General features: G+C 42.1%; 1 protein-coding gene across 6 annotated transcripts in view; it reads right to left on the reverse strand.

Annotated features, from left to right (window-relative positions):
• ADGRB3 (adhesion G protein-coupled receptor B3) overlaps positions 1–22,962 on the reverse strand; it is a 465,066-nt gene extending 442,104 nt beyond the window's left edge. For 4 of the 6 annotated variants that reach the window (XM_052781809.1, XM_052781807.1, XM_052781806.1 and 1 more), the window contains exons 1-2: positions 22,797–22,962; positions 19,261–20,029 (exon numbers count right to left, since the gene is read on the reverse strand). In XM_052781809.1, the coding sequence (XP_052637769.1) occupies positions 19,261–20,014 (754 nt within the window). In that variant the 5' untranslated portion in view covers positions 20,015–20,029; positions 22,797–22,962. Of the gene's footprint in view, positions 1–19,260; positions 20,030–21,140; positions 21,743–22,534; positions 22,714–22,796 lie in introns of those variants that run through there. The other 2 variants (XM_052781804.1, XM_052781805.1) reach the window with 2 other exon arrangements.
• Positions 22,963–24,760: the final 1,798 nt, after the last annotated feature.

Here is a 24,760-nt window from a genome sequence, read left to right on the forward strand (position 1 = left end):
CAATTCATTGTAATACACTTGCATATTTGCTGAGTAAAGAAGAAGGTTTAACAATAATGCCTCTGTATAATGGATTGGGGAATAAAGAGAAGCACTGCATGAAACTTTACCATGTATTACATAATTCTATGATTCTAATTTAATATCCTTCTCTTTTGCTCACATTTACTGTTGCCTCTTCAAGCTTGCATACTCAGGCAATAAACTTCAGAAAGTGTGGTCTTTGTCTTCCAACCCTCCCTTCCCAAGTGCTTCAGCCCCCCGCTAGCATACTAGGAATGACTCATTTTATTTGTAACTAATTTATTTATATCTAGTGATGATGCTCATGCTCGCAGCTTTGAATATTATACTGCATCTTCAACAGATGTTGTAGGTAGTTCTGGTATTCAGCCTAGTTTTTCTACTTTTTCCATTCAATTAATTACTTTTAATTCTGTGTCTTGGAGTTTTCATAAGTAAGTCTGCTCCTTGACTTGAAATGGTATTTTAATACCCTTCAAATATTTGGGGATATACTGCTAACTGTGCCTAGGTACCTTTTAGCTAGGTATTTTTTATTGCTTTTAATCATCTGTCCTAAACCATTCACTTCAGTGTCTTCATTGTGGCTGCTCTTCTCTGAAGACTCTGATGTACTGTGGGTTTTTTGGTATAAAAACTAAAGACTTGTAACTGTACATCTAGTTCATGAAGAACAGTAAATTTAGGTCGGAAGCTGCATTTTCAGTCTTCGCTTATGTAGGGACCTTTTGTTTTGAGTTCCAAATCATTATCAGACATCTCTTCCTCTCTACAATCACCTCCAAGTATTATTTGCCATTACTGCTTTCAGGATTTCCCCTTTCCATTTTATTTCAATTTATTCCCAAGACAGAGCATTAGTTTAGAGTATTCTGAATTCTATTATCATATGTCCTGCTCACATTTCTAATTGATATAAGCCTTTTTTATTGTCTCTCAGTCCCCAGTAGTATTTGCATTTCCTCCTAATTTATTGTTGAACTGCAAGCTTCATCAAGTAGATTATTTCCTTTGTTAAATCACTACTGAAGATGTAAGTCCAAATATGAATTCATGCAGGTGTCTGTACCTCATTGCTATTAATTTGTAGTGTTTTGTATAGCCCACAATCCACTTTTACAAACTGTGTGAAAAACTAAACAAATCTGAATTAAGTTTTGAAGGGACATAATGGAAGTCTGAATAAAATCCATATATATGCACATACACTCTCATTTAATACTTCCCATTCATTCACACATTTTACAATTCAAAAAAAGCTGAGTAACATTTATAGTATTAGAATAAATTTAATAATACAGAAAGTCATGATAATTATTAACATTTTGTTATTTCCACAGAGTGATATCCTTTCAGCTTCTTTTCATAGCTTTACTAGTCTAGAAATTAGATTCTTAGAATGCTAACGTTAACTAATTTCTTGTTAAAATTAAAAAATTTATTGTACAATCCTGTGCTATTTACTTAGTTTAATAGTCTAAAATGCATATTCCCTGTGCCATTGGATTCCTGCATAATCAGATTTCCCACAGATGACCTTATTTCTCTTTTGTCAAGTTCTTCTTACTTTTTAATTGTTCTAGAACCCCCTTAATTTCTTATTCCTAAAAAGAAGCTTTTTAACTCAGCTATTTGAAATAAGATTAATATCATCCCCCTCAGTCTTTCCAGTATTTGTTTTTTCCCTATGATGTGGTAAGAAAATCCTTATTATCTTAACCCCTTTGGCTAGCATTATTCTATTTCTCTTTTTATACTGCCTTATCTTTCCCCTACAAGCTTTAACTTCGAATATTCTTGTCTGGCTGCCTCTTCTCTTTCCCCTTTCCAGAACACTATTCAATAGTAATTCCTTATCTTGTCTTTCAGTGCCAGAAGCTACCAACAGCATGATACAGCTGTGACATATCGCAAGCAAAAGGGAAGGCACACAAACATGCCCGCACTTCGTGTAGGTGAGTGACGTAAAATACTGTAAGAAACTATTAATAACACTGAACCTGACCTGCTAAATACCAAACTGTTTCAAAACCCTATAGATTAAGGCTGACATAGCCATAATTATTTTTGGAAAACTTTCTCTAAAATTATTTATTAGCTCTTCTTCAAATTAACTATTTTGGCCATTCTGTCCACTGTCAGTGTGTTTTAGATTGTTTCACTCCTAATTACAATACTACGACCTGAAGCGTGTTAAAGAATAACTAAAAAACCATGGACCATTACAGTGACTGACAGGAATAACAAAACTCCCTGACAACATACACACTAGCTCCGATTACGGGTCTAGCTATTTGCTGAATACTGACATATGTACGAACTGTTACAGATGAAGAAACCCTCACTACCAACCAAAGAGAAGACTGAAATAAAATATACAACTCAATTAGTTTTACCCTGAGCAAGGGATTGGAATATAGGACCTTAAGAAGTCTCTTCAAATCTAAATGTATCTATGAGTCTATTTCACATAATTTCAACAGTATTTTAGAATCTATTCACAAAAATCGGTCTGAAAGTAAAATGTTAGCCTTAAGGCACCACCCTTAAAATCTCATGAATTTATTATTACGTGTGGTTGCATGAACACAACGAACTACTCTCAAATATGAAAGAACCTCAAAATCTCAATATGAATTTATACATTAAAAAAAAAAAAAATCTCTATTTCAATCATAAGTTAAGTTGGAAAGCGTGAGCTCTGGTCTTCTGGGACTGCTCAACATCTGAACCCTGCACACCACATCACACCAGGGGAATGCTAAAATATAACCAAACCATGAGTATGGTCTCCTAACTTAAGTGATCTTCCAAGGACCACCATCCTTTCTAGACCCTAACTTGCAACAAAAAAGTCATCCAGCTAACTGGTCTCACCCGGCTGATGGTATAAACAATTCAAGCTTCCAACCTCACTTACCAATGCTTTCCACAGGTTTCCCACTTCTAACTTTACAACTATTTTCTATCCATTCAGAGCAGAATCTAAAAAAAAGTGTAAAGCTCATATGTTTACAAACATTTTTTCTAAATGGAGAAATATATAGGGACTGCTACAAAGAACACCAGCACTTTGTTAATTTATTTTATTAGTGTTGAAATGGTTGAGGGTAGCCTCAGAAACCAGGATCCTGTTCTCATAAACTTCCCAGACTTACTGGTAGAGGCATAAATTGCCTTTTGATAGCTGTATATCAACAATTACCACAAAATTACAGGAAATAATCTAATGTGCATATAAAGGAATAAGAAAGACACCATTCATGCAAATATAGTAAAAAAAATAAGTTCAAAAGATACTGTTTAACGTCATTAGGAAATTTGTTTACACACTATCACTGCATATTTCTCAGTGAGGTGGCACTGATTTGTTCCAGATTACCATGGATTTGTACATGAATGGAACACAAAATTGTTAGTAATATAAAACTGAGTGCTGTGTGGTTGTGCTTCTCATGTGACTGATGAGTGGTGTATGCAAAAATGAAACTTCTTGGAAAATAGAAATGTCTGCTCAAAGGCTGTAGGGGACACCTGTGTGGACAAAGACATTTATGTATATCTGGCCAGAGTTCAAAACTCACACTACTAAATGTTCACCTGGGAGAACCAGGACAAATTCAGCTGTGGCAAATGTGCCAGAGACAGGGTGACTAAAAAAAGGAAGGGGGTAATTTATAGCATTTTCTTGAATACAAAACAACAACAACAAAGTAAAATAATGCTGTGATTGGTGGTTAAAGCTATTCAGTGATACAAATGAAGATTAAAGACAGCTGAATAAAGACAGCTCAGAAAGCAAGATTGCTCCCAGCACCATTGCCAGTCAAAAGCACATAGATCTAACATTGCCCTGAAAAGGTCATCAGTCCATCTGTTTCTTCGGCAGAGGTGACAACCAGCCTACGTGGATTACGCTCTCCTAACAGTATTTAACATTCCGTAATCCTCAAACCAAACAAAGACAATCGCATAAAAATCCAGGGGACAATCTAAAGCATTTCTATGCTATTGCAGACACAATGGGCTAGAAGGAACACAGCTGATATTCTGCGGTAAAAAGCACTGATTTCAACTAGATTCTCCAAATGAAAGTGTAAATGATTTATGATATCATTAGACTCAATTGTCTCTATGCAGACAATTATTTTCATTTCTCTGAGCTTCTAGTGTGGTTTATTATAAATAATTTAAACAAGAAAATGTACAACATACATTGAACTATTTATTTTAATCATTTCATTTGTTACACATTTGTACTCATAAATGAAAGTATTTCAATGTTGTTTATAATTCATGTGATTTCAAAGACTTCTTATGTAGTTTAGATTAAGGTATTGTCACATTTGAGTAGACTTCAGTGCATTTACACACAGCAGAGCTATTAAAAATGTAGTAATAATTTGTGACAGTGAAACCACTGCAATAAGAAAAATAAAATCTTGCTTAAATAACACCTGTACCTTTGTCTTTCTTACACTCATGAGTAACTAACTTGTAACCGTGCTTTTATATAAACAGAAAAAAGAATGTTTGCTACAAATAAAATCTAGAAATTTCACTGAGAATTTCATTTTTAAGAGTGCGCGTGGCTCTTCTGTAGTTCTTGTGCTTAAACTGGCAGGAATCTAAAACCAGAGAACGTGAAAGACTCCCTGGCTCACCTTCTCCCCTTCAATCCTACTGACATCAGTGGAAATTAAATACTAACGTAAGCAACGCTTGACAAGCAACATCATGAAAATCCTCAAGGTGACTGCAAATGGATTAACTCACAATATTTGTACACGGTCTAGATATCTGCTTTGGTGTCTAAAAGGGGACTGAGCGGAATTGGAAGCTTCGTTTCAAGCAAGCAATGCAGATGGCCTGGAATTAGCTCCCAAAGTATCTGTGTGGGGACATCCCTGTTCCCCATGGGCCTAAATAAAGGCTTCCACTGTACTTTGTTTCTTCTTCAAGACCGGCCAGGGACTTAGGTGACCACATTAAGTCTGCTGTGCACCAGAAAAAGGCATCTAACCTGCTGATGACCAAACCTCTACGCGTTCTAGGGCAACTCTGTATATCTGAGAGAGTACTGAACTGAACCCAAAGACTTTTTGCTCACTTCTATTCAAAAATACCAGCTATGGAAAAAGATGGAATACGCCTTTTACATATAAATATGCTACTTAAAGTAAGTATCTCTTAAGGAGGAGGAGATACAAGTTCACGGTCATCCTTAGCCTGAGGAAACTTAAGCCCGTATTTTCTCTTTCCTGGGATGCTGCCCTCACGTTAAGCGTCGCTACGTTCTGATATTCCTGTGAAACTACAGCACTGCAAAAAAGAGGAAAGCAAGATTTATGGGGTCAGCAGAAGCAACTCAGAGGAAACCCCACTCTGTATTGGTGGTTAAAGTCCTTCCTGACTGAGGGAAGACTAGGCTCTGGGCAATGTACACATTTAATTCGCGTCCCAGCTTAACCCACTGCAATTCGGTTGCCTGCCTACGCTCTACCATCACAGCAGTAACGGGACTTGCTGAAAACGAACGGGGCAGGGGCTGGAAGGCATGTCCTGCTGTTTAGGACCGAGACCTTTTTTGTGCATAAAACCAATGGAGAAAACCGGTGGCACAGAGAAATGGGAGAAAAGAAACAGATTTGAAGAGAATTCGTAACACAGGAATCATGTGCAAAGTAGAGCGTAAAGCTGGGAATACTGGACGCTTCACAGACCTTCAACTTCAACTGGTTCTGTGACTAGAGCGATGAGGAAACAAAACCAGGGAATTAAATACAGGGATTCTATTTCTTTGTCCAAGCCTGTGCATTTCTTGGGCTAGCTGAAATAAAGACTGTTTTTTCCTTTGTTTTGTTTGGGTTTTTTTTTATTTGTAATTCCTACAAAGCTTCTGTGTTTGTTTACTTCACCTATTTTATGCCCCAGAAGGGATAAACTGTAAGCTTAGAGTACTGATACGACTAGAGTTCTGTGAAAGTGCAAGCTTCTGGGAAATATGAGGGTTTAGCTGAAAGAGTAATATGTAAAGCGCTAACAACCTAGAGACAAGACAAAGCACAGGGAGACCACAGGAAAAAAAAAAAAAAAAAAAGGCAAAAAACAAGCTTAGAGCCAGTATAATTTCAAGGGAAGCTTAAGTATGTATAAACCTTGTGTTATGAGCTGCAAATCAAGAAGCCTGCTCAGGATTTTGCTGTGAGCTCTATCAATCAGGGCAACGTGACAATTTCTAACAGAGAGCTACAAGTTACAAATACCAAATACGCTGAAATGGACTTTGTGGCCCGAGGGTCTGTCTCATGAGAGGAACAGCATGTGATCATCCTTCAAGTTAGCATGCACATAAATGTATTCTCTGATCAACACAGCACTTTGTGTCTTCGCCAGTGCATCACGACTACCATGAGCAATGTGTGTCTGCCAAAGGAACAAAGGAGAATACTGGGGGTCTTTCTGCCTGCATGCCAAAAGGATCCCTGTCCTGAAACGGCAGGACTCCCAACTATATCACAGTACCAGACACCATCTTGGTGTCATATCGCAATAGTGTCTTTCAATAGAAGAGATTTAGCATCTCCAGTATTTTTTTCCCCAAGAAATCTCCAGTGTACCCTATGCCTAGCCCCCATTGTTTAATTTACTTATGTGTTTTGAATTAATCCATATAATAGACACAAATACTTTCTGAATTTTCATCTTTTCAGCTGATTCGGAATCTAATTTTCTCCCTGTGTAAAGGTCCACATAGACTTCTCTTCAGAATACCACAGTGATTCTCCTGAATTTGCCAAAAAAATCACGTTTGATTAACAGTATTCACCCTTAAAATGTACAATGACTGTAAGCAGTCATGAAACATAAGCTCAAAACTTGTAATGATAACTGAACTGTAAGGAAAGACTGAATGGATGAGACTTTTAAATCCTTGGTTGGTATCAGACATGTAACAAAGATCCATGTTAATAGGGCTATGCAATTCACAATATTCTGTGCTGCTAGCAAAATAACTTGCATTTTTTAACTGAGATCTCTCTTAGCTAGAAAAATAGCAACAAGATCATTGAAAAGATCTACACTGATTTTAATGCAAAATGATTCTCCAAGATCTTCCGTACCTAACCATTTGAAGCGAAATATTGTGGTCCAAGTATACGCGTGATAGAAAACACACCTTAGAAATGTAAAAAATCCTTTGACACTATGCCACAGCATTATTGTAAGATATTCAGTTAGGATTTTAAAAAATGGCAGTTACCAACCTCTGAAATCTATTAATTGCTGGACAGTGTTTCGGTAGATCACCAAAACATCCTACGTGCTTGCTTTTGCAGTTCTCACTTCTTTCCACCTAAGTAAATTATAAATTCTGTTGTTAAGATGATCTTTTTGTCATGTTTTTTGATAACCTTTACTATGTATACTCACATCCTTCAAGGCCACATATTCTTCCACAGCTCATAATACAATAAATATTATCTTCCAATACTTCATAATTTAATGCCTTCTCCTTCTCTAGGAGGAAACTCCCTGACAGTGGCTGTCATCTTAAATGACTGTCAACTTTGAGTTCAAACACATATCATAGATTTAAAATGCTTGGTGAAAGGAAAAATTTAGAGATTAATACAAAGCCAAATTTACACAAAAAATAAGAATTAAGCAGCATCTTTTCCTACAGTAGTCGTGTCAGTCATAGCCAAACGTCAGCCAATTGCTCCTAAAGCGATTCCTGTTTTTATCCAGATGTGTCTAGTGTGATAACCATTTGTCAAATATAAATCAATAAGGTGATAGTACTTTTTCTTTCATCTAACAAAAAAAAAGATGGAGGCTTTAGAATGCTGAAATTTTGTAACAAATTCTATCGCAGCTCCTGGACACATTCAACAAAAAGGAAAAAAAAACCCCAAAAGTACAATGACGATAATCAGTGCCATTCCTGCTGATTAATTCTAAATGGGTTTTAGTGCAGCCCTGTATCCCAATAAATACAGCACCGCCGTTGCCTTTAAAAAGCCTCAGGACATGTCAAGTATTGTCTGAACTTGTCTTGTTCTTCCTGGAGCTTTGTTTAGCTTGTTTAATGACCAGCCGGCTATCGCCTGATTTGTTTAACTTTTGCTTATCTTTTTAGAACCATATTCTTTTTCTGGATGGCAGCAACAAACAGTCCCTCTGTACAGAATGACGTACTTATTACCCCAGCATAACGACGCAATGCAGAAGAGCAGAGTCATGGCAATGAGAGAAGGGTTGGAGAGCAGAAGTGTCCGAGCAGGAGGCACTGGATGCAGTGCAGGGGAGCCCAGGTCCGGCAGGGTGACTGGGGGCACAGGATGGCACTGGGCATCCCAGAGCTAATGAAGAACACACTGACAATCAGATAAGGCAGTGCAGACCTGGGAACTGGACTAAACTAGGTTCTAGGATAACAAAAACAATATTATCCAGCTTACGTAAGACAGTCCATATGTAGTAAATTCGTTATTAATTTTTATTAATATTTATCAATATTGATTTATTTGAGAGTAATTCATTGTTACAATTAATTTAATAATATTTACAGAAATTATTGTTAATAAAATAATGGTTTCCTATTCTAATATCAATTAGATATATTTAAGGTACCCACATTTTCAATTGAAGGTATTTACTGGCAAACCTGCTTTTAATTAAATCCCATTTACATTAATAATCCTGATGATTCAATAAGATGAATTATATAGAATTGAACACAAAAGCAGAAATTTAGTCATGTCTGAAAAATATTTAGATGCTACATCCTGGCACACTTGGGTTCCCCTTCATGTCTTATTTATAATAGAAATTCTTTATTGTAAAGTTACTGTACGCGTTACGTTATCAAACTAAAATCTATTTTTTGCAACACTTCAGTTTTCACATGGACAAAAATCCATTACCCAAAAGCTTAAAAGTGTGGAATAAGAGATAAATGTAAGAGTCCTTCATTCCCTTCATATATTTCATCTGCAAAACAGCCAATAAAATCACACTTTCACTTCAAGCACCAGAAAATACCGGAAGACAATATGGATTTGATTTTCATCAGAACTGTGGGGAAAAAAAAAAAATCTTTCAGGTTTAGCAGCGATGGCATAATCTATATATTTTAAGTACCTGTATGATACTGATTACTGAGCAAGCTATAAACTTTGACGTATCTATCCTCATAATACCACCAGGAGGCAAGGCAGTACTACAATGACAGTACCGCGCGGAAAGGAAGTGATGCGCAGAAGCTGTATTTACGAAAGAAATCGAATCAATTTACATGCCTCGTCATCGCTCCCAAGGCCTACGTCCAAAACGGGGACCTCCAAAATGTTCATCCCTGGGCAGCCCACACGTGCTGGTGTCTAAGAGTCATAAGCAACGTGCACAAGGTGAACACGAGGGTCTGGGCATTGCCTTAGCTGTGAGAAGTAGCAAACTCCTGAGAGTCATTTGCATCTATTTGCCAGTAGGGCCGAATCCAAAAGGTGGTCTTGGATCACACCTGCTTGACCAAGCTTTGCACAAACCACAGCCAGAGATGGCATCCTCCTTTTCTAATGCCTTCCTCCTCTTATAATCTTCTGTGTATTTGCTGCCAACCCAGACCTGAACGCCCTGTAAACAACTGCAGCACCTGGAGCAATCTGGACTCGGTGGCTTTGCTTCTCAGGAGGTTCTGTCTGGTCAAGGAATAGGAATATTCTCGATTTTTCCCAAATTTGAAGCTGCCCCAATTTCTGTGGATAAATTAAGAATTCAGTGGACTAAAGAAAATGAATATGCAAGAATTTGAACATTCATTTATGAGACAAGAAAACATCAGTTCCCGGCCCGGCTCCAATTATTCTTAAGTATATCGCATTTTCCCAGGACAATAATTTTCAAACTTCCCTTCTGATCATAATTCTGCTTCAAGAGGTGAAACTCCTATCTATTGCATTGACAAACCCAAATAAGAGCATCATTGGCTGAAGCCCTGTGGCCCTATACATAACTCCCACAACTTTCTCAGGTGTTGGGGTTGGCTAATATCCCAGCCTTGGCACCTTCCTCCCTTCCAAGGAGAGTGAACCTTCATGATACTCTCTATATTATTAGTGACTTCCTAGACATTTGGTGCAGACGGGACCAGCTGGCCTAGGCTCTGTACTCACATTACACCTGCAGCGCTGAACATTTTTCCTCCTCTCCTTTGTCAGTATGAAGTACATCTATCAACCTTCAAACCTACCAGTACGGAGCATCTGTACGTGTGCCAATCACTGCAGATATCAGCCAATGCCACAGAACAAACAAAACACTTCCAAGGATAAAAACATAACTCATTATAGTTCAAGCTGAAGTGCCCGGCTTTGCAGACAATTGAAATCTTTTATGTATACACTACAGAAGGGACTGCAAAGAATATATTCGTAGGATAGATAAGCAAACACTGTATAAGAAAAAGTGAACCATTCAGGATTCAAAGAAATATTCCACATGAAATCTTCAGACTTAAGGTTTTCCAAAACCCTCACGGGAAAAAAGCGTTCTTGCATGAAGCATGTACAATATTCTTCCTCATAACCAATAAATAGCATGAATTCAATTCCCCGATTTTCTAATCTGTAATTTAAGCCCTTTCTAGCTGCACTACAGGAATGAGCTCCACGGGCTTCGCAGACTCATCCCCATGCACTCTGTGTGCATTTTCACAGCGATCTGCACCGCTCTTTAATGGTCAGCAGGAAGCCCTGGATAAACATGTATCTTGGACCCTATTTTGAAGGATCGGCCAGTAATACTGTAACCAAACCTGGTACAGCTGCCTAGAAACACAATATGATGTAGCTGGCTGCTAACATATGCAGAAGAGCGGGCAAGGGTAACATGTATTGACCACTTTTTGATAGACTTTTTTTTGCCTAAGCAAACCTACACCTAGCTGAACCAGCACCACTCTTCCTCTCCAGCTCTTTTGTGTGCCATTTTTTGGTACTGATGGAGACTTAGCTGGGCCATCATAGCACACTCACCCAACGTCAACATCATCCAACTAAAAGAAAAGACCAAGGTGAATAGTTTTCTGCTTGGCTGGTGTACTGACATAGCTCAGCAAAGGGGAAGGAGTGAAGCCAGAGCCATCTCAGCAGCCACGGGGTCTCGGATCCTCACAAGCAACTTGTGATAACATACCTCAGTTGATGACACTGGTTAATAAATTCCCACTTAAGACAAGGTATTTCCAATGCTCATTAGAAGTGGTAAGGTTGCAAGTCCTGTTAATCATTTTCCACAGCTAAGAGTTAGAGAATTGCTCTTTTGATCCTTCATCCTCCCATCATCCTTCAGCAAAGCTGCTCGACAGCACACGACTATCAGCTATGGCTGAAAGTTATAAACCATGCTATAAACAAACGCTGTCTCTGCAGAACTGATGAATGAGCTAGCAGTACGTGACGAAGAACGACAGGAACCAAAGTCAGCTCCCAAAGTATATTACACTTCCTGAAGGATGAGAGAGAGCAAATTGGTGAAAATTGCCCAAAAGGGGATGACACGTTGTTCTCCCCATTGTCACCAATTTTCTATCATGCTACCAAAAAATGGATGGTATTCAAAGTTACTATTTTTGTTGTGGTTTTCCCATTTCAAGGAGGTATAAATAAAATTTGAACCCAATAACTGAAAATAGCTCGCTTCCGAATTTCAGTTGCACACGTTTTTGGCACCATGGAAGAACTACTAATTTGAGTACGTCATATGCCTTGTTTCCCCTTCAGATAATGAAGAAGAACAAAAAGGAGAAACTGAAGTAAAGCACATAAAGAGATAGGCTAACCAGCTAAACCAGAAAGAAACGCAGCGAGCAGTTACAAAATTGCTTTTTTTTAAGTGCATCTGCTTCACTCTACCAAATGTCAAGGATGGTTTCAAAAGTAAAGCTACAGAGAAAAAAACCCTCTTAATTAATGAAATAATTTGCCTTTGGTAGAAGGAACACATGCTATCACTGTTTCACATCTCTTTTGTGGGCTCTAATCTAATCTTCATTTAGACCAAATTGTATCGATAGCATGGGGAATTTTCCTCGAGTAAGGACAATAATTTGGCCTTTGCAGAGTAAAGTAACAACACTGGTCTCATACACTGTTATTATAGGTTGTTTTTATTAATTCTGTTGGTGGCTAGTCCATCAGAAAAATGTGTCGGTAATTTGACAAAAACTTTATTTATAACTTCTCTAAGAGATTAGCAAAACTGGGAATGACTTTGAAAAATTTGACTGTCTTCCTCTGGAGATTTAACTAGCATCAGAAAGGGCTCAGACTCTGAAATATGCATAAATCGGTGATGCATAATTTGTAAATTTGTACTTTGTATCATGTACAACTTTCTCTCTCCTAAAGAGCATTTTATATTTCTTGTTAACAGTGAATGCAAATAATGCTCAATGGAATTCTGCAGTGACCTTTGTTTTATTACAATTACTGCATATTTATAAATGAACAGCTAAACTTCAATTTGAGAACTACAACAACTTTGAGTTGGAATCCTTTGATAAAACACAACTGAATAAACTTCATAAAATTAATTCCCTAAGAAGAGAAAAAGAAAGTCTCCCCTGAAAACTCCTCTGTGTATACCAACACACAAAGCCAATTCTTCCATGCTTTTGCAAATAGAAAACTAAACAAAACAGCAATATGGCTAGATTTGAACAGAAGAGGATAAATTGCTTTAAAAAGAGCACAGGAGAACATATTAAATGTAATAGATCATATAATCACTGTATTATATAAAGGTATAAAATTAAAAACACGGAGGTATAAAACACTGCATAACAGTAAGAAATGCAGTACCTGCATCATGTCATAATATAATTCCATGTAATGTCACTGAGATCTAATGACTGAAATCCCACTATGTAAACAGTCACCATTAGCTTCTGTTCCTGGCTGTTCTACACATGAACACTTCCATGTTTGTCGAAAGCACGAGCAAATCGGAGGACAAGGTGTAAGATACAGAAAACATATTGTCTACTCTGCCCACCCAGAGAAAGTGTAATAGAAGTGTTTGAAGACAAAAGGCACAGCTTACTGGTATGAAAAGGCAGACAAAGAAGGCATGACTGGTCTGAAATACCTGATGGTACAGGACTTGGTACTATCGAGTACTTGTTCACTGGAGCCAGCAGCTAGAGAGTCAGAATTCTCTTCCTAATCTGGATATGCTTTGACTTCAGTCTGAACGCTTAATTGCTTTAAATACCTTCCCCGTTCTTTATCACTGGTTCCTCTTTATGTTCTGTGCTCTTTAGGGTCGAGGTCTCTAGCAGCATTTGTCCCCAGCTGAAAGCAGGTCTCCACAACGTCTGCTGTGCAATAATGCATGTAAATAGAGGTTTGAGTCAAGCAAAAATGGCAGTCTGGGGAACCAAAATCCTCATTTTGGTTATAACACAGCTTCCAACATACTATTTCATCGAAGCTATGAATGTTTTAAGCAAGCAATGAGCTCATGAAAAACTGGTATTCAGATCCTCTACAGTACACTTGTGATCTTGTTGAAGGCAGGGCAAACACTTGACTGCAGTAGGCTGACCCTTCCCACAAGATAAGTGACATGCCATCTTGTTAGTATGAGAAGTGCTGAACAAAATACTGATGCCAGAGAAATTACCACTCAGACATATACATATAACCAAGTATATTTACTAATAAAGCATTTAAATAACTGGAAGCAAAGCCATTTATATAGGCTTTTCCTACTGTTAAGGAAATTGTCTGGGTATTTTCCTTTTTGAAGGTATCAGAAAATTCACTTATGGATTGATCCAAATCCCACCAAATTCAGTACACATATGTGAAGTGTTGATTACTCTGGCACGCAAACTTCTCAACTTTACCTCAAAACAAGAAGTTTCATAGTTTACTGAAGTAAATCAGGTGGATATTATCAATACAGCACAAGCTGAAGTACGATCGTTAGTGATAATAGCATATAATCCTTGAAAACAAAGGCAGGGCTTATTGATTAAAAGAGATTCTGATCATTAACGCTTTTTCTGCAGTGCATCGCTTCAAAAAGAAGAATCTGAAATCAAACTTGCATGGCTCTCATAAAGCATCCTGTTATGAGTGGTCCAGAGTGACCCAAATACGTACTAAGAATATAAATATTTGGGGCGATGGTTTTCTTTTAGCAAAGGAAGTGAAAAAGGGCATTACATGAAGCACACCAGAATCCATAGGAGATTTTGAAACATTTCCTTCAACTGGGAACCAGAGACATAAAGAAGAAACACAATATCTCTAACTGATTTTATGAAAGTTTCTGTGACAATTTTGGCCATGAACATTTTAGAAGGAACAATATTCATGTTAAAAAAAGTTATTTAAAGTGAAATTATTTTTCTTTACATTCTAGATTTTCACCGAGATCCAACTGCTCATAACAGTGTGGTAACAAACTGCTCATAACTGCTCATAACCTGCATGGTAACAGGTTATTTTAGTATGTCAGTTTGAAGTTTTCAAACAATATTTTAAGTCATAATGAAAAATACCTTTCACACAAAATTAAAAAGCCTGTTCTTCCATTAGTGCTCATCTTCCTTTGTCCCCTTGAACTCATGGATAAAAGAGCCAGTGCAGGCAGCAGGATATAAAAACTATTAAGAGTCTTCCAAGTATGTTACTGTACTCATTCCATATTCTGGACAACAGGCTTATTTATTTTGGATTTTTCTAAATTTTCCCTTAGTCTCAAATAGTTGTTACACATTAAATATCCCTGTAGAAGCATATGGTTGTTAGACTCCATTTTGTAATTTTTGATCTTCCTAGACAAATCCTGCACTGATTTAACAGTTTAAATCCTCTGGTGGAGCCGTGCTATGACATGTTATTACTGCCTATGACTTCTGACTAGGGATGTCGAGCCTACTCAGCCAGCTAGTGACCTCTGGGTATGTGATGAATATTACAAATTCATCTTAAATGTGGGCAACAGGAGGCAGGCTTTCATGGAATGCCATATAAACAAATGCATACATGCCAGGAAAGCTTCACAAAACTATCTGCATCCTACATCTTCCTATTATTCAACAATGTGCCATAAATTATTGTTTTAAAGAGACATCTATTACAGTAAATCCTCTGTTAAGATATCCCTGCTGTTTTCAGATCTGTAATCAGGAAAAAAATAACTAACTCAGTTGCCGAATACCGAGATGCTGGTACACAGTGAGCTGTCAGAATTTGTGGCAAAGTAGACCAAAGCTACATTTCCAGCATGTTAAAAAATGCCTACTAAAATTTTTTTAGACTGGCTGAACAAGATCTACAAGATTAAGCCTGGAACTCCAAATGCCAAGATTTAATTAATGTGAGTATCCCCTATCTTCTTTTCTTCTGTTGGATGAAAGTAAGAGGGTGAAAGAATTATTTTCATTGTTTTATGAGGGCCCCTGTCAGATATGGCAGTAAAACACAGGGGAAACCTCTCTCTCAGTTTCTGGCTAAGTAACTGTTATAAAAACCTGCAGTAATGTTATGGCTTTGTAACGGTCACAATAAGAAAAGACTTTTTTGCATTCTTATTGTCATCATTCATAAAATTGTATGGGTTGACTACATGCAAAGGCTTTCCAGGTCCACTCAAGTTGGAACTGAGCCCTGTCTTATTGACAGAAACTTCATGAGATACTTCAGTCACAGCACTGAAGATCAAGAAGACAAATTCCCCTGAGCCCTTAAATTCAGGACCCTGCCAGAGTGTTCATTGAGATCTATTTGCTAGTGCTTTGATCCAGGCTAAGCACCTCAGATGCAAGGCTACGGAGAAGGATTGAGATGCAATGAAACTGGGTCTTAGTGAAAACGTGGCAAGTTTCAATATTGCTTTAATCAGTGACACCAAAGATGATCTGCCTACGGAAGAAATGCTGATTAAACTGCATATTTCCAAACCATTTTATTAAAAAAATAATAGTTACAGCTTCCTTTTTTGACCTAGTTCCTTTTATCGTTCAACACTTCAGCACTTTTAGAAACATAATCATCCATTGTACACTTGTCACATCTTTTGTAAAATGCAACACTTTTTTAAAAAGGAAAAAGACTGACTTTCATCCATTTTCCCAAGCCATTTATCATATTCAAAATTGTAAAAATCTTCAGAAGTTCAAAAAAGAAACAGTAGGCTTTAATCTAAATGCTCTCTATTTACATTACGGTTCTAAAATGTGACTGGAAATAGTTTTGGGAAAAGATTTTGCACTTCATACAGTCAAGCTTGATGAAAGCAAATCTGAAGGATGGGAGGGTATGCATAATACTGGAGAAAAGGGTCAGGTCTTTGCAGTTCCTTTCTGAAAGTCATTGCTAGGCAATGTCAGTACCAAACCTCAAAGTAATAACGCAAATTCGTAAAACACAACCTTACCAAGTCCGGAGCACTCTCAGTGTTAGGCAAACTCCATTCCCCTTAAAACTCAACTCACGCTAACAAAACTGTACTTTCAGTTGCCACTATGAACTCTAACAGCAAGAAAACATTCTCTTAGGTATTGGTCAACCTTATTTTTGCTACCTGTGCCGATATAACTCGAACCAGATTGCCTGTGAAAACAAAATTGGCATTTCTTGCTGAAATGTTTGCTGACACAAGTGATGAATTGCATTATGTTTGTGGCAGGAATATTCTACATTTTGATCCCTCAATAAAGCCTCCAACTGAACCACAAACCAGCTTTATACATACAAATACACTGACTGATGTGCTTGATAAATGCGACTGTACCTACAGAAAACAAAGACTCAACACAACTCTCCTGCAGATTTTTAGCCTTCTGAGAAAAGGGGAAAAATGCTTTAAACACTGAGTGGAAGACGAAGAGGGTACTACTGAGAAGAAGTACCCTGAGACTTAATTTGCTAACTGATTGTAACTTTTAGCAACAATCTGATGAACAAGTTCCAAGCGCATTGCCGTAATTAAAAAAAACACTGAAATAATCGTATCACTGTTAAAATTCTCAGCAACACCAAAAACCCACCAAGTACAGTGAAAACCAAGTGAAGGAAACCTTCCACCTACCAAACAAAATTTCCACCCCCTCTCCCAATGCCGTTTCTCAAGCTCATATCCAGGAAAAAAACCCCGCCAGCAGCGGCAAGAATTAAAACACATCTGAAATTGGAAGCAAAAGATGTTGGAAACGTGTTTCAAAATTTAAGGGAAACAAAAACAAACAAAAAACCCAAAAAGTGTTTGCCCTGAGCTTCCTCCATCCTTTCCACTAAGCACATTTCAAAAATAGGTGTTTTAACTGGGAAAACTTGCGCTCCTTCCTTCTCCCTCGCCCCCACCCCAACGAGGTGGCACCTTAGGGTGGGCACCAGGGCCGGGGGGGGGGGATGCGCCTTCCTCCCACCCGCGGGAGCGCCCGGGGCCGCGGGGAGAAGGGGCCGCCCGCTCCGCGGGGACCCGCGAAACTTACGCGGAGCTGCTTAAGGCGGGGCGGCCGCCCCGGCGCGGCTGCGGCTCCTCCGCGCCTGCCGCGTTTCTGTTCTCTAGTGGGCTCCATCGCTTCCCCGTGTGCCCCCCCCACGGCTATTCACGGGCGGTGTGAGCCCCTTACGCACCTGCGCAGCGGCCGGGGCTACCTCCGCCTCCCAGGGCGCTAATTAGCTCTAAACGCTGTTAAATACCATACCTGCCGCTGCACGGGCTGCTCTGGGAGGTATTTTGTTGTTTTTTGGGTTTTTTTGTTTTTTTTTTTTTTTTTTAGAGGAGATGAGTTTCCTCCTCATTTAGGATCCCTCGGTTTGCTGGGCTGTTGGGTGCTGACCTGCAGGACACCGAGTGCGTGTCACCCCCCCCCTTGTCCTCCCCCCCCCCCCCCCCCCGTGTCCCCATCCCTGCCCGCTGGCACCGCAGCAGCTGGAGCAAATTTAGCTTTTCTTCTCCCACAGCACTGGGGCTTGGCTGCCCTTAAAGAAAATCCTCTCTTAACAACGCGTCAATGTTACATTCCTCCACAAAGCAACTTCTATTAGGGGGGCTGGGAGCTTGGCACTGCCTCGCCACAGACTGGGAGCTTTGTGGCTGGGCAGAAAACAAGGAGAGAGGGAACATTTCCTGCATTAAAATGCAATACCCTGGGCTCGATGATTTATCCCTTGCCGCATGGGCACAGCCTCTCCCCCCCCCCCGCTTCCCCCATTCCCACATGGCTGCCCCGAAGGACCCCCTCACCCGTGGGTTGCGGCCAGAGCCCCTCATCTAGGCTCAGCCTACGCTTTTCCACCCTCTCATCCCCCCCAACGTCCTTCCCCAAATCACCCCCCCCCCCCCCGACTTCCCCAAAAATGGCAGGTGGCCAAAACAGGAGGCACGAAGCAGAGGGCTGCCACGCTAACTGCTGGCCCCCCTGCCTTCCCACCTTTCCACAACTCCCCCCTTTTTTTCTAGCAGGGAGATGAAGCGGACGCTGCGACGGACACGTCAAGCCCCCACCCTCGCTAATATTGCTGTGAGATTCAGCACCTTTGTCTCCCGGAGCCCAGGGCGCCTGGAGAAGGGATGCAGCAGCCGCAGCAGCAGCAGCAGCAGCAACCCTTGGCCCCTTCGCAAAGCTCCCAGCAGGTCAAAGCAGCGTGGCCTGACTCTGCACGGTGCCTCGCGTCTCCAGGCGTCGCAGCTCTCCGAAGAACTGCGTTTGCTTTTGGTTTGTTTTTAGGTTGGTGAGGTCTGGCCCGGTTGGGACCAGGTACCCTGACCGTGGTAAATCTCTTGGTCTTTTAGTCAGGTCGCCCGCATGCCTTTGGAAACGTTTTCCTTGCAAAGTCAAGGGATCGCATCAAGAGGGCCAAGATTTTGTAGTCGGGTGGTTGCAGCAAAGAGGTGGCGAGGGGGAGAGCGATTCCTGGCTCGCCACCTCTGGGCATCACTGTTAAGTGGGGGCTGAAAACAGACGGACCCTACTCATGCGGAGTTTCAACAGTGCTCAGCAGAACTATATCCCGAAGGTTAGGCCAATTTAGGAAATGGAAATGCAGCCCTCCCTGCCCCGAGGGAGTGTGCATCTTCTCCAGCCCTTTCGCCTCGTCTGGAGGCGAGCTGGAGTGGAGAGCAAGTCAAATGAGAGGGAGTATCAAGGAGAGCCGGCAGCAGGACCTACCCCCGGCGTGGCATTGAGCCCCCGCTCCGAGCAGCACCTACCTTCTTTTGGCGGCCGTTTGGCTTCTCTGGTGAGGTTGCAGACCTGGGTGGTTTGCAGCTCCTGGGTCAGGCAGCCCTCCGTCTGCTCGTTGAGGGGCAGCACCACGTTATTGAGCAACACCAGGGACTGGTCGTCTATTCCCCATTCTCCCAAATGCTGAGGGCAGGTGCATTTTGTATACATGATCCCACAGGACTCGGTTCTCCCGTTCTCGGATTTCAAGCAGCTCTCCAACCAAGTGCATAACACATGGCACCCAAACTGGCTTGGGCTCACCTTGTTCAACACCAAAAACTCAAAGAAGGATTTTTGGTCTTCCTCTTTTTTGTGTAATCCTGGGAAATCGATAGGATAGACGCGGCGTATCTGAATAAAATTCTTATCGTACTGCAGAAATACAAAAGCATTCTTGGAATCGCAGAGCTGCATTATAGAATGGTTATTTTTTAAAAGATCCTTTATTTTTTCATGGGAAAAATGATCAAACTGATAAGCCAAGAGGGAAAAGTTGGAGCAGCTGAAGTCCTTTTTGGAAAATTTCAGGTAAATACTATATTTGGTCGGATCTGGATTTTCCAGCGTCCAAGTGCAGTTTGTGAAGTTTTTAGGAAACATTTCACTTACAGAATACGATCCATAAATGACCCCCTTCACCAACGTGGAACACCAGAAGTCTTGGGCAGCATTAAATCCAAACATAACCAGTAGATAGGTGGAAAATATATAAATCAGCAAATTACGAACAGCCTTCATCCTATGTCATTTGGCCTGCAGGAGATGAAACGAAATAAAAATGCAAGTAGAATTCTCCACGCATTGAAAAACCAAACTCCTTCCAATATTCGAGCCAGCTGTTTTCAAGCTTGCAGTTAGAGCCCCTTTCAGAAAGAAGGGCAGGTAATTTTGATTTTATAAGGCAAGGGACGGGTTTGCTGCCGTGTGCGCAGCGCCATCACGTGGCCATCGCGACAGCCACGTCTTCCTACCGTCACATTAAACCCCAACATCTATTAGATTATTAATAGGAATGTCCTCTCCTGTCTAGGATGTAGTCATCATGGCGTGGACTAGAACGGCTCAACTTTGGTAAAAACCTAGACGCCTTACCCGACAGACCAAGACAAGGGCGATTTATTTACTTAATTCTTCGAAAAGTAATTAAGTAGTCTGCCAGAGTCGTATATGTGCGTGTACAACACGCGCATGCAGAATTTCACCGGAATAGAACAAGAAAGCCAGTAGCGTCTGTTGTTATCTATTATTTTTCTTTTAAGTCTGAGGAGTAACTGTGAAGAATTACAGCCGTAATTCAAAAACGCACAGATTATTTTTTGTTACAGATGGAACATTACCTCCCACATGCCCACATGCCTTTGCCCTGGCCACCTGGTATACAGAGGTCTCTATAAAAAGAAAAACCAGGCAGGAAATACTGAGACGGATGCATTAACAAAATCCTGAGACTGTTGGAGAAAGAAACAAAGACAGGCAGATGAAACTAGTGCTGGTCTGACACTACCACTAAACGCCAGCTTTTTAAGGTAATAATTTCAATATCTGCTACAACCTCTTAAGATATATAAAAGGGATCACTGTATTAGTATCTACAGCCAGTACTGCTATACAGCTGCCAGTGCTACAGCAGGATCTCTGCACCTATTGGACTGCACTTGCCCTCCTATTACGAGTATCTCGTACTGTCTGATTAGCCGTGTTTTGCAGATGTGCGCTCGAACGATGAAAGACATACTACATTTTCTCTGCTAGTATCTCCAAATAAAGCTGTTTTACTGCACCTGTCAACCGTTACAGCCTCCACATGCTCTGTTCTCTTAACAGTGGCCTGGGTTAATAAAGCAAACCTTAGTTATATATTTACCTCCGTAACGTTATGCAAAAAATTCAGATTGAACCTTTTCAGCATTAACCTTTGAGAAGTTGCTTATCGCTCACAAACAAGTAGCTTTTCGCCTTCTGCTGTCAAAAGCGAGCAGACAGAAGTGATGCCAAGCTAATTTCAAAACTCTCTAGATTGCAGGCTCTTCCACTGTTGCTCTGTAAGCAGAGGCAGACATGCACACACAGGCACCGTTACTGAGTTTTGATGCGTGGCTTTGCCTAGCTTTTCATCTCCTCACCAAACAGCAAGGCATCTTCTGTCTCCCATTGCGTAACACACAGCAAATCACCAGATTAAGCTCCCTCGAAGAGATTTTTCTGTCTCCTAGATTATAATTCAAACTCTGAATCTTGAAATGGGCAAAGCAGCACCAACTCTAACCCTCTTTACAGCGGAGGTTTTAAAAAAAAAAAAAAAAAAAAGCAGAGCTGCTGCCGGGTCTATCCACACGGTCGGATTTTCTCTTTTCCGAGCATCCATCTCAATGAATAACACGGTCCCCCTCCTCCAAATAGGGTCGGTACAGCATTTAAGGTTTTAAAAAAGAGAAACTTACGGGGAATTCTGGAAACAATTTCCCCTTTGCTGAAGCACTTTGCAGGCAATGCAGTTCTGCGCAGTGTTATTCAGGATGGTGTAGGCGTTGAAAGCCAATGTGACAATAAGTGTCTAAATTAGGAATTCCACCCATGAAAAAGGATTAATTTTATAATCTGGAAAGCAAAAGGGGGGCTTATTTGCTTTGCCGTTTGAAAAGCAAAAAAGCCTCCGACTTTTCCCATCCTATGTAATATTTGCACTAGAAAAATAAAGACGTCTGCAGTGCTAGGCTGTTTTCTATGAAGAAATGTAATCAAATAGCCCTCATTTTAGTCGTGCGTTTGTTCATGCGAGGCTGCTGAAACACAACATTGTCTTAATCTCCCTCTTCGTGCGTGCCTTACACACGCACACACACACGCATACACACACCCCCCCCAGAATTGAGTGTGCCGGCAGCATTTCAGTGAGTTTGCAGCATTGCTAAATACAAGAGTGAATCTGCTCACTGAAAGGATTAAGGCACTCAGATTAAAAAGACCTTTCTTTTCCATGGAAGAGGGAGTTAAAGAACGGCCACGGAGGCTTAAGGTTGCCCATTTGGGAAGGGGGAGAATCCTCTTCTGCTGAAAAGCAAACGGGCGTTTAGTTTGGATATTCCCCAAAACTGATTTTCTAGGTGACACTGTAGTTTAGCCGAACATAGACGGCGCCATCACTCCACTTTTTTCCCCCAACAGAAGACCCACTGACTTCTCTTATTTTAACTTCCTATTAACCTAACATCCCCCCCCCGAAAAAAAAAAAAAAAATTACCCCGATCGTGCACAAACCTCAGGTTTCCTCGGTCTCGCTGGAAAATACTCTCAGGGAAGCAGACCTGTCGCAAAAAGGACTTCTCTAACTTTTAAACTGCAGCGCTGAAGTAAATGCGGAGATCATTTTGTATGTGCTGGCTCTCTCTCTCTCTCTCTCTATCCTTCAGCAACAGCCTGTCCCCCTCCTCCGCCGCCTCCTCCCCGGAATCCCAAGCTAAAAGCTCTCCAGTCGTAATCCCTGGAAATGGGAAAATGGAAATGCCCCGGGCACCCTTACCTTCCACTCCGAAAGCTGTCAGGCTATTTCTCTAAAACACTAGCACCACAGGCACACGTCCCAACAACAGTGATGGAGAGATTCCCCTTCTGTCGGAAGCACCGTTTCCCATTTTCCCCGGCTCAGGTTCAAAACCAAGATTGAAAAAAGCAGCAGAAGATTAAAAAAAAAAAAAAACACCAAAAGAACGCAGCGAGAAAAACCCCCGCACGCCACACGCGCACCCCACCGAGGGGAAGGAAGGAAGGGAAAAAAAAAAAAAAAAAAAAGCAGCTTTGGCTCCGGATCCACCAAATCCAACCGCACGAAGGGAAAGAAAATTTAAAAAAAAAAAAACAAACAACAAAAACACCAAAAAAAAAGCAAAAACCACCTCAAACCAGCGAGACTGCAGGAAAAAAAAAAAAAAAAGGAAGTGGCTGAGCAAGCGAAGGTTTTTTGGGCTTTTCTTTTTTTTTTTTTTACTTGAAACAAAGTCTCAGCACAGCAGCCCGATGAGCGGCGATGCCAGGCAGGCGACGGTCTGAGAGGAGGACTGAGGCGCTAGCGCCGATTTGTTGGTGGGTTTTTGTTGTTGTTGTTATTACTAATAGACTTATTCCTCTTTCCTCCCTCCTCCTCCTCCTCCCTCGGGCTCTAATGGCCGGACAGCGGCGTGGGGGGGTGGGTTGTGTGTGTGTGAGTGTGAGTGGGTGCGTGGGGGGGGGGGGGTTCGTCCTCGGCCGCCGCTGAGGGGAAGAAGCGGAGCGAACGCCGGGAGGACGGAGCGAGCGGGAGCGCGGCTCTGCCGTTGCCGCGCTGGGCGCGCGTACGCCCGTGCGCGTACCCGTCCGCGTGTGCGCGCCAACCGGCCCGGCCTCCGCGGGGGGGGAAGGGGGGGTGAGGGCGCGCGTGTGCGCGCTCCTTCGGCGAGTGGGCGGCCGCCGCCGCCGCTCTCCCCGGCGGGGGAAGGCCGGCCGGGCTGGGCTGTTTGGCGGGAGGGGTTTTGGTTTGGGTTTTTTTTTTTTGTTTTTTTTCCTGGCCTCGCTGTCGGCTGCGCCCCGGCCTGAGAGAAATTGGCGGGAGGGGAGTGAGGGTGAAGGGTGTGGGGGGGAAGCCCGCGCTTGCTCTCCCTCCTGTCGTCCGTTCTCCCCGAGCGTAACCCGCCCTCCCTCACACTCACACACTTGTCGCAGCCCCAGGAGCTGTCAGACCGGCACCGCGGCGCAGATATTAACCGATACGGGGCTCCGAGGAGAAACCCTTCCCAACCGCCGCCCGCCTCTGACTGGCAACAACAGCCATTTCCTCAGCGAGGCTGCAATTTCACGCCGGCTTCGGTCCCCCTGACAAGAGAGAAGGCTGTGCCCGGGTGGGTGCGGCGGGGCTGCCCGGGAGCCGGGAACCGGGCGCGGGAGGGCCGCTGTCCCGTCGTGTGTCCCCCCACACACACACACCCCCCACACACACCCCGGCCCCGGGGGGGAGGGGGGTTCCCGCCGTGGGCTCTGCCCGCCGGGCTGCGAGCGGAGTTTGTGAGGCGAGGGCGGCTGAGGTAGCCCCTTAGCGGCGGGTGGGGGCCCGAAAGACGGGCGAGGTTCGCGGAAAGAGCCTGGCCGCAAGGAAGGCAGACATCCCCCGCTCCCCCACCCGCTTTTTTAGTTTAATTTCGGTACAGCTAGCTAGGGTTGGAGCTGCATTTTCTGCCCCCCCCCCCCCCCGGCTGTGTCTCCCCAGGGGCGGGCTGGGCTGTCCTCTGGCCCTTCCCGCTGGCCTGAGAGATGGGGGCTAACCGGCGCGACAGCCAGCTATCCCGAGTGAAAATTAGGAGATGACATTTTAATAAATACCGCTGTCAGTCACCGGCTCGCAGCCCGGCTGCTGCGGGCTCCCAGCGCTGCCGTTCGGCGAGGAGAACAAAGCCCGGCCGAGGCTGGGGGGTCCGGCTGCCCGGTCCAGCCCCTGCGCCTCGTCCAAGTTCCCGT

Source organism: Harpia harpyja, chromosome 3 (assembly GCF_026419915.1).
Source record: "Harpia harpyja isolate bHarHar1 chromosome 3, bHarHar1 primary haplotype, whole genome shotgun sequence".
Classification (NCBI taxonomy): Eukaryota; Metazoa; Chordata; class Aves; order Accipitriformes; family Accipitridae; genus Harpia; species Harpia harpyja.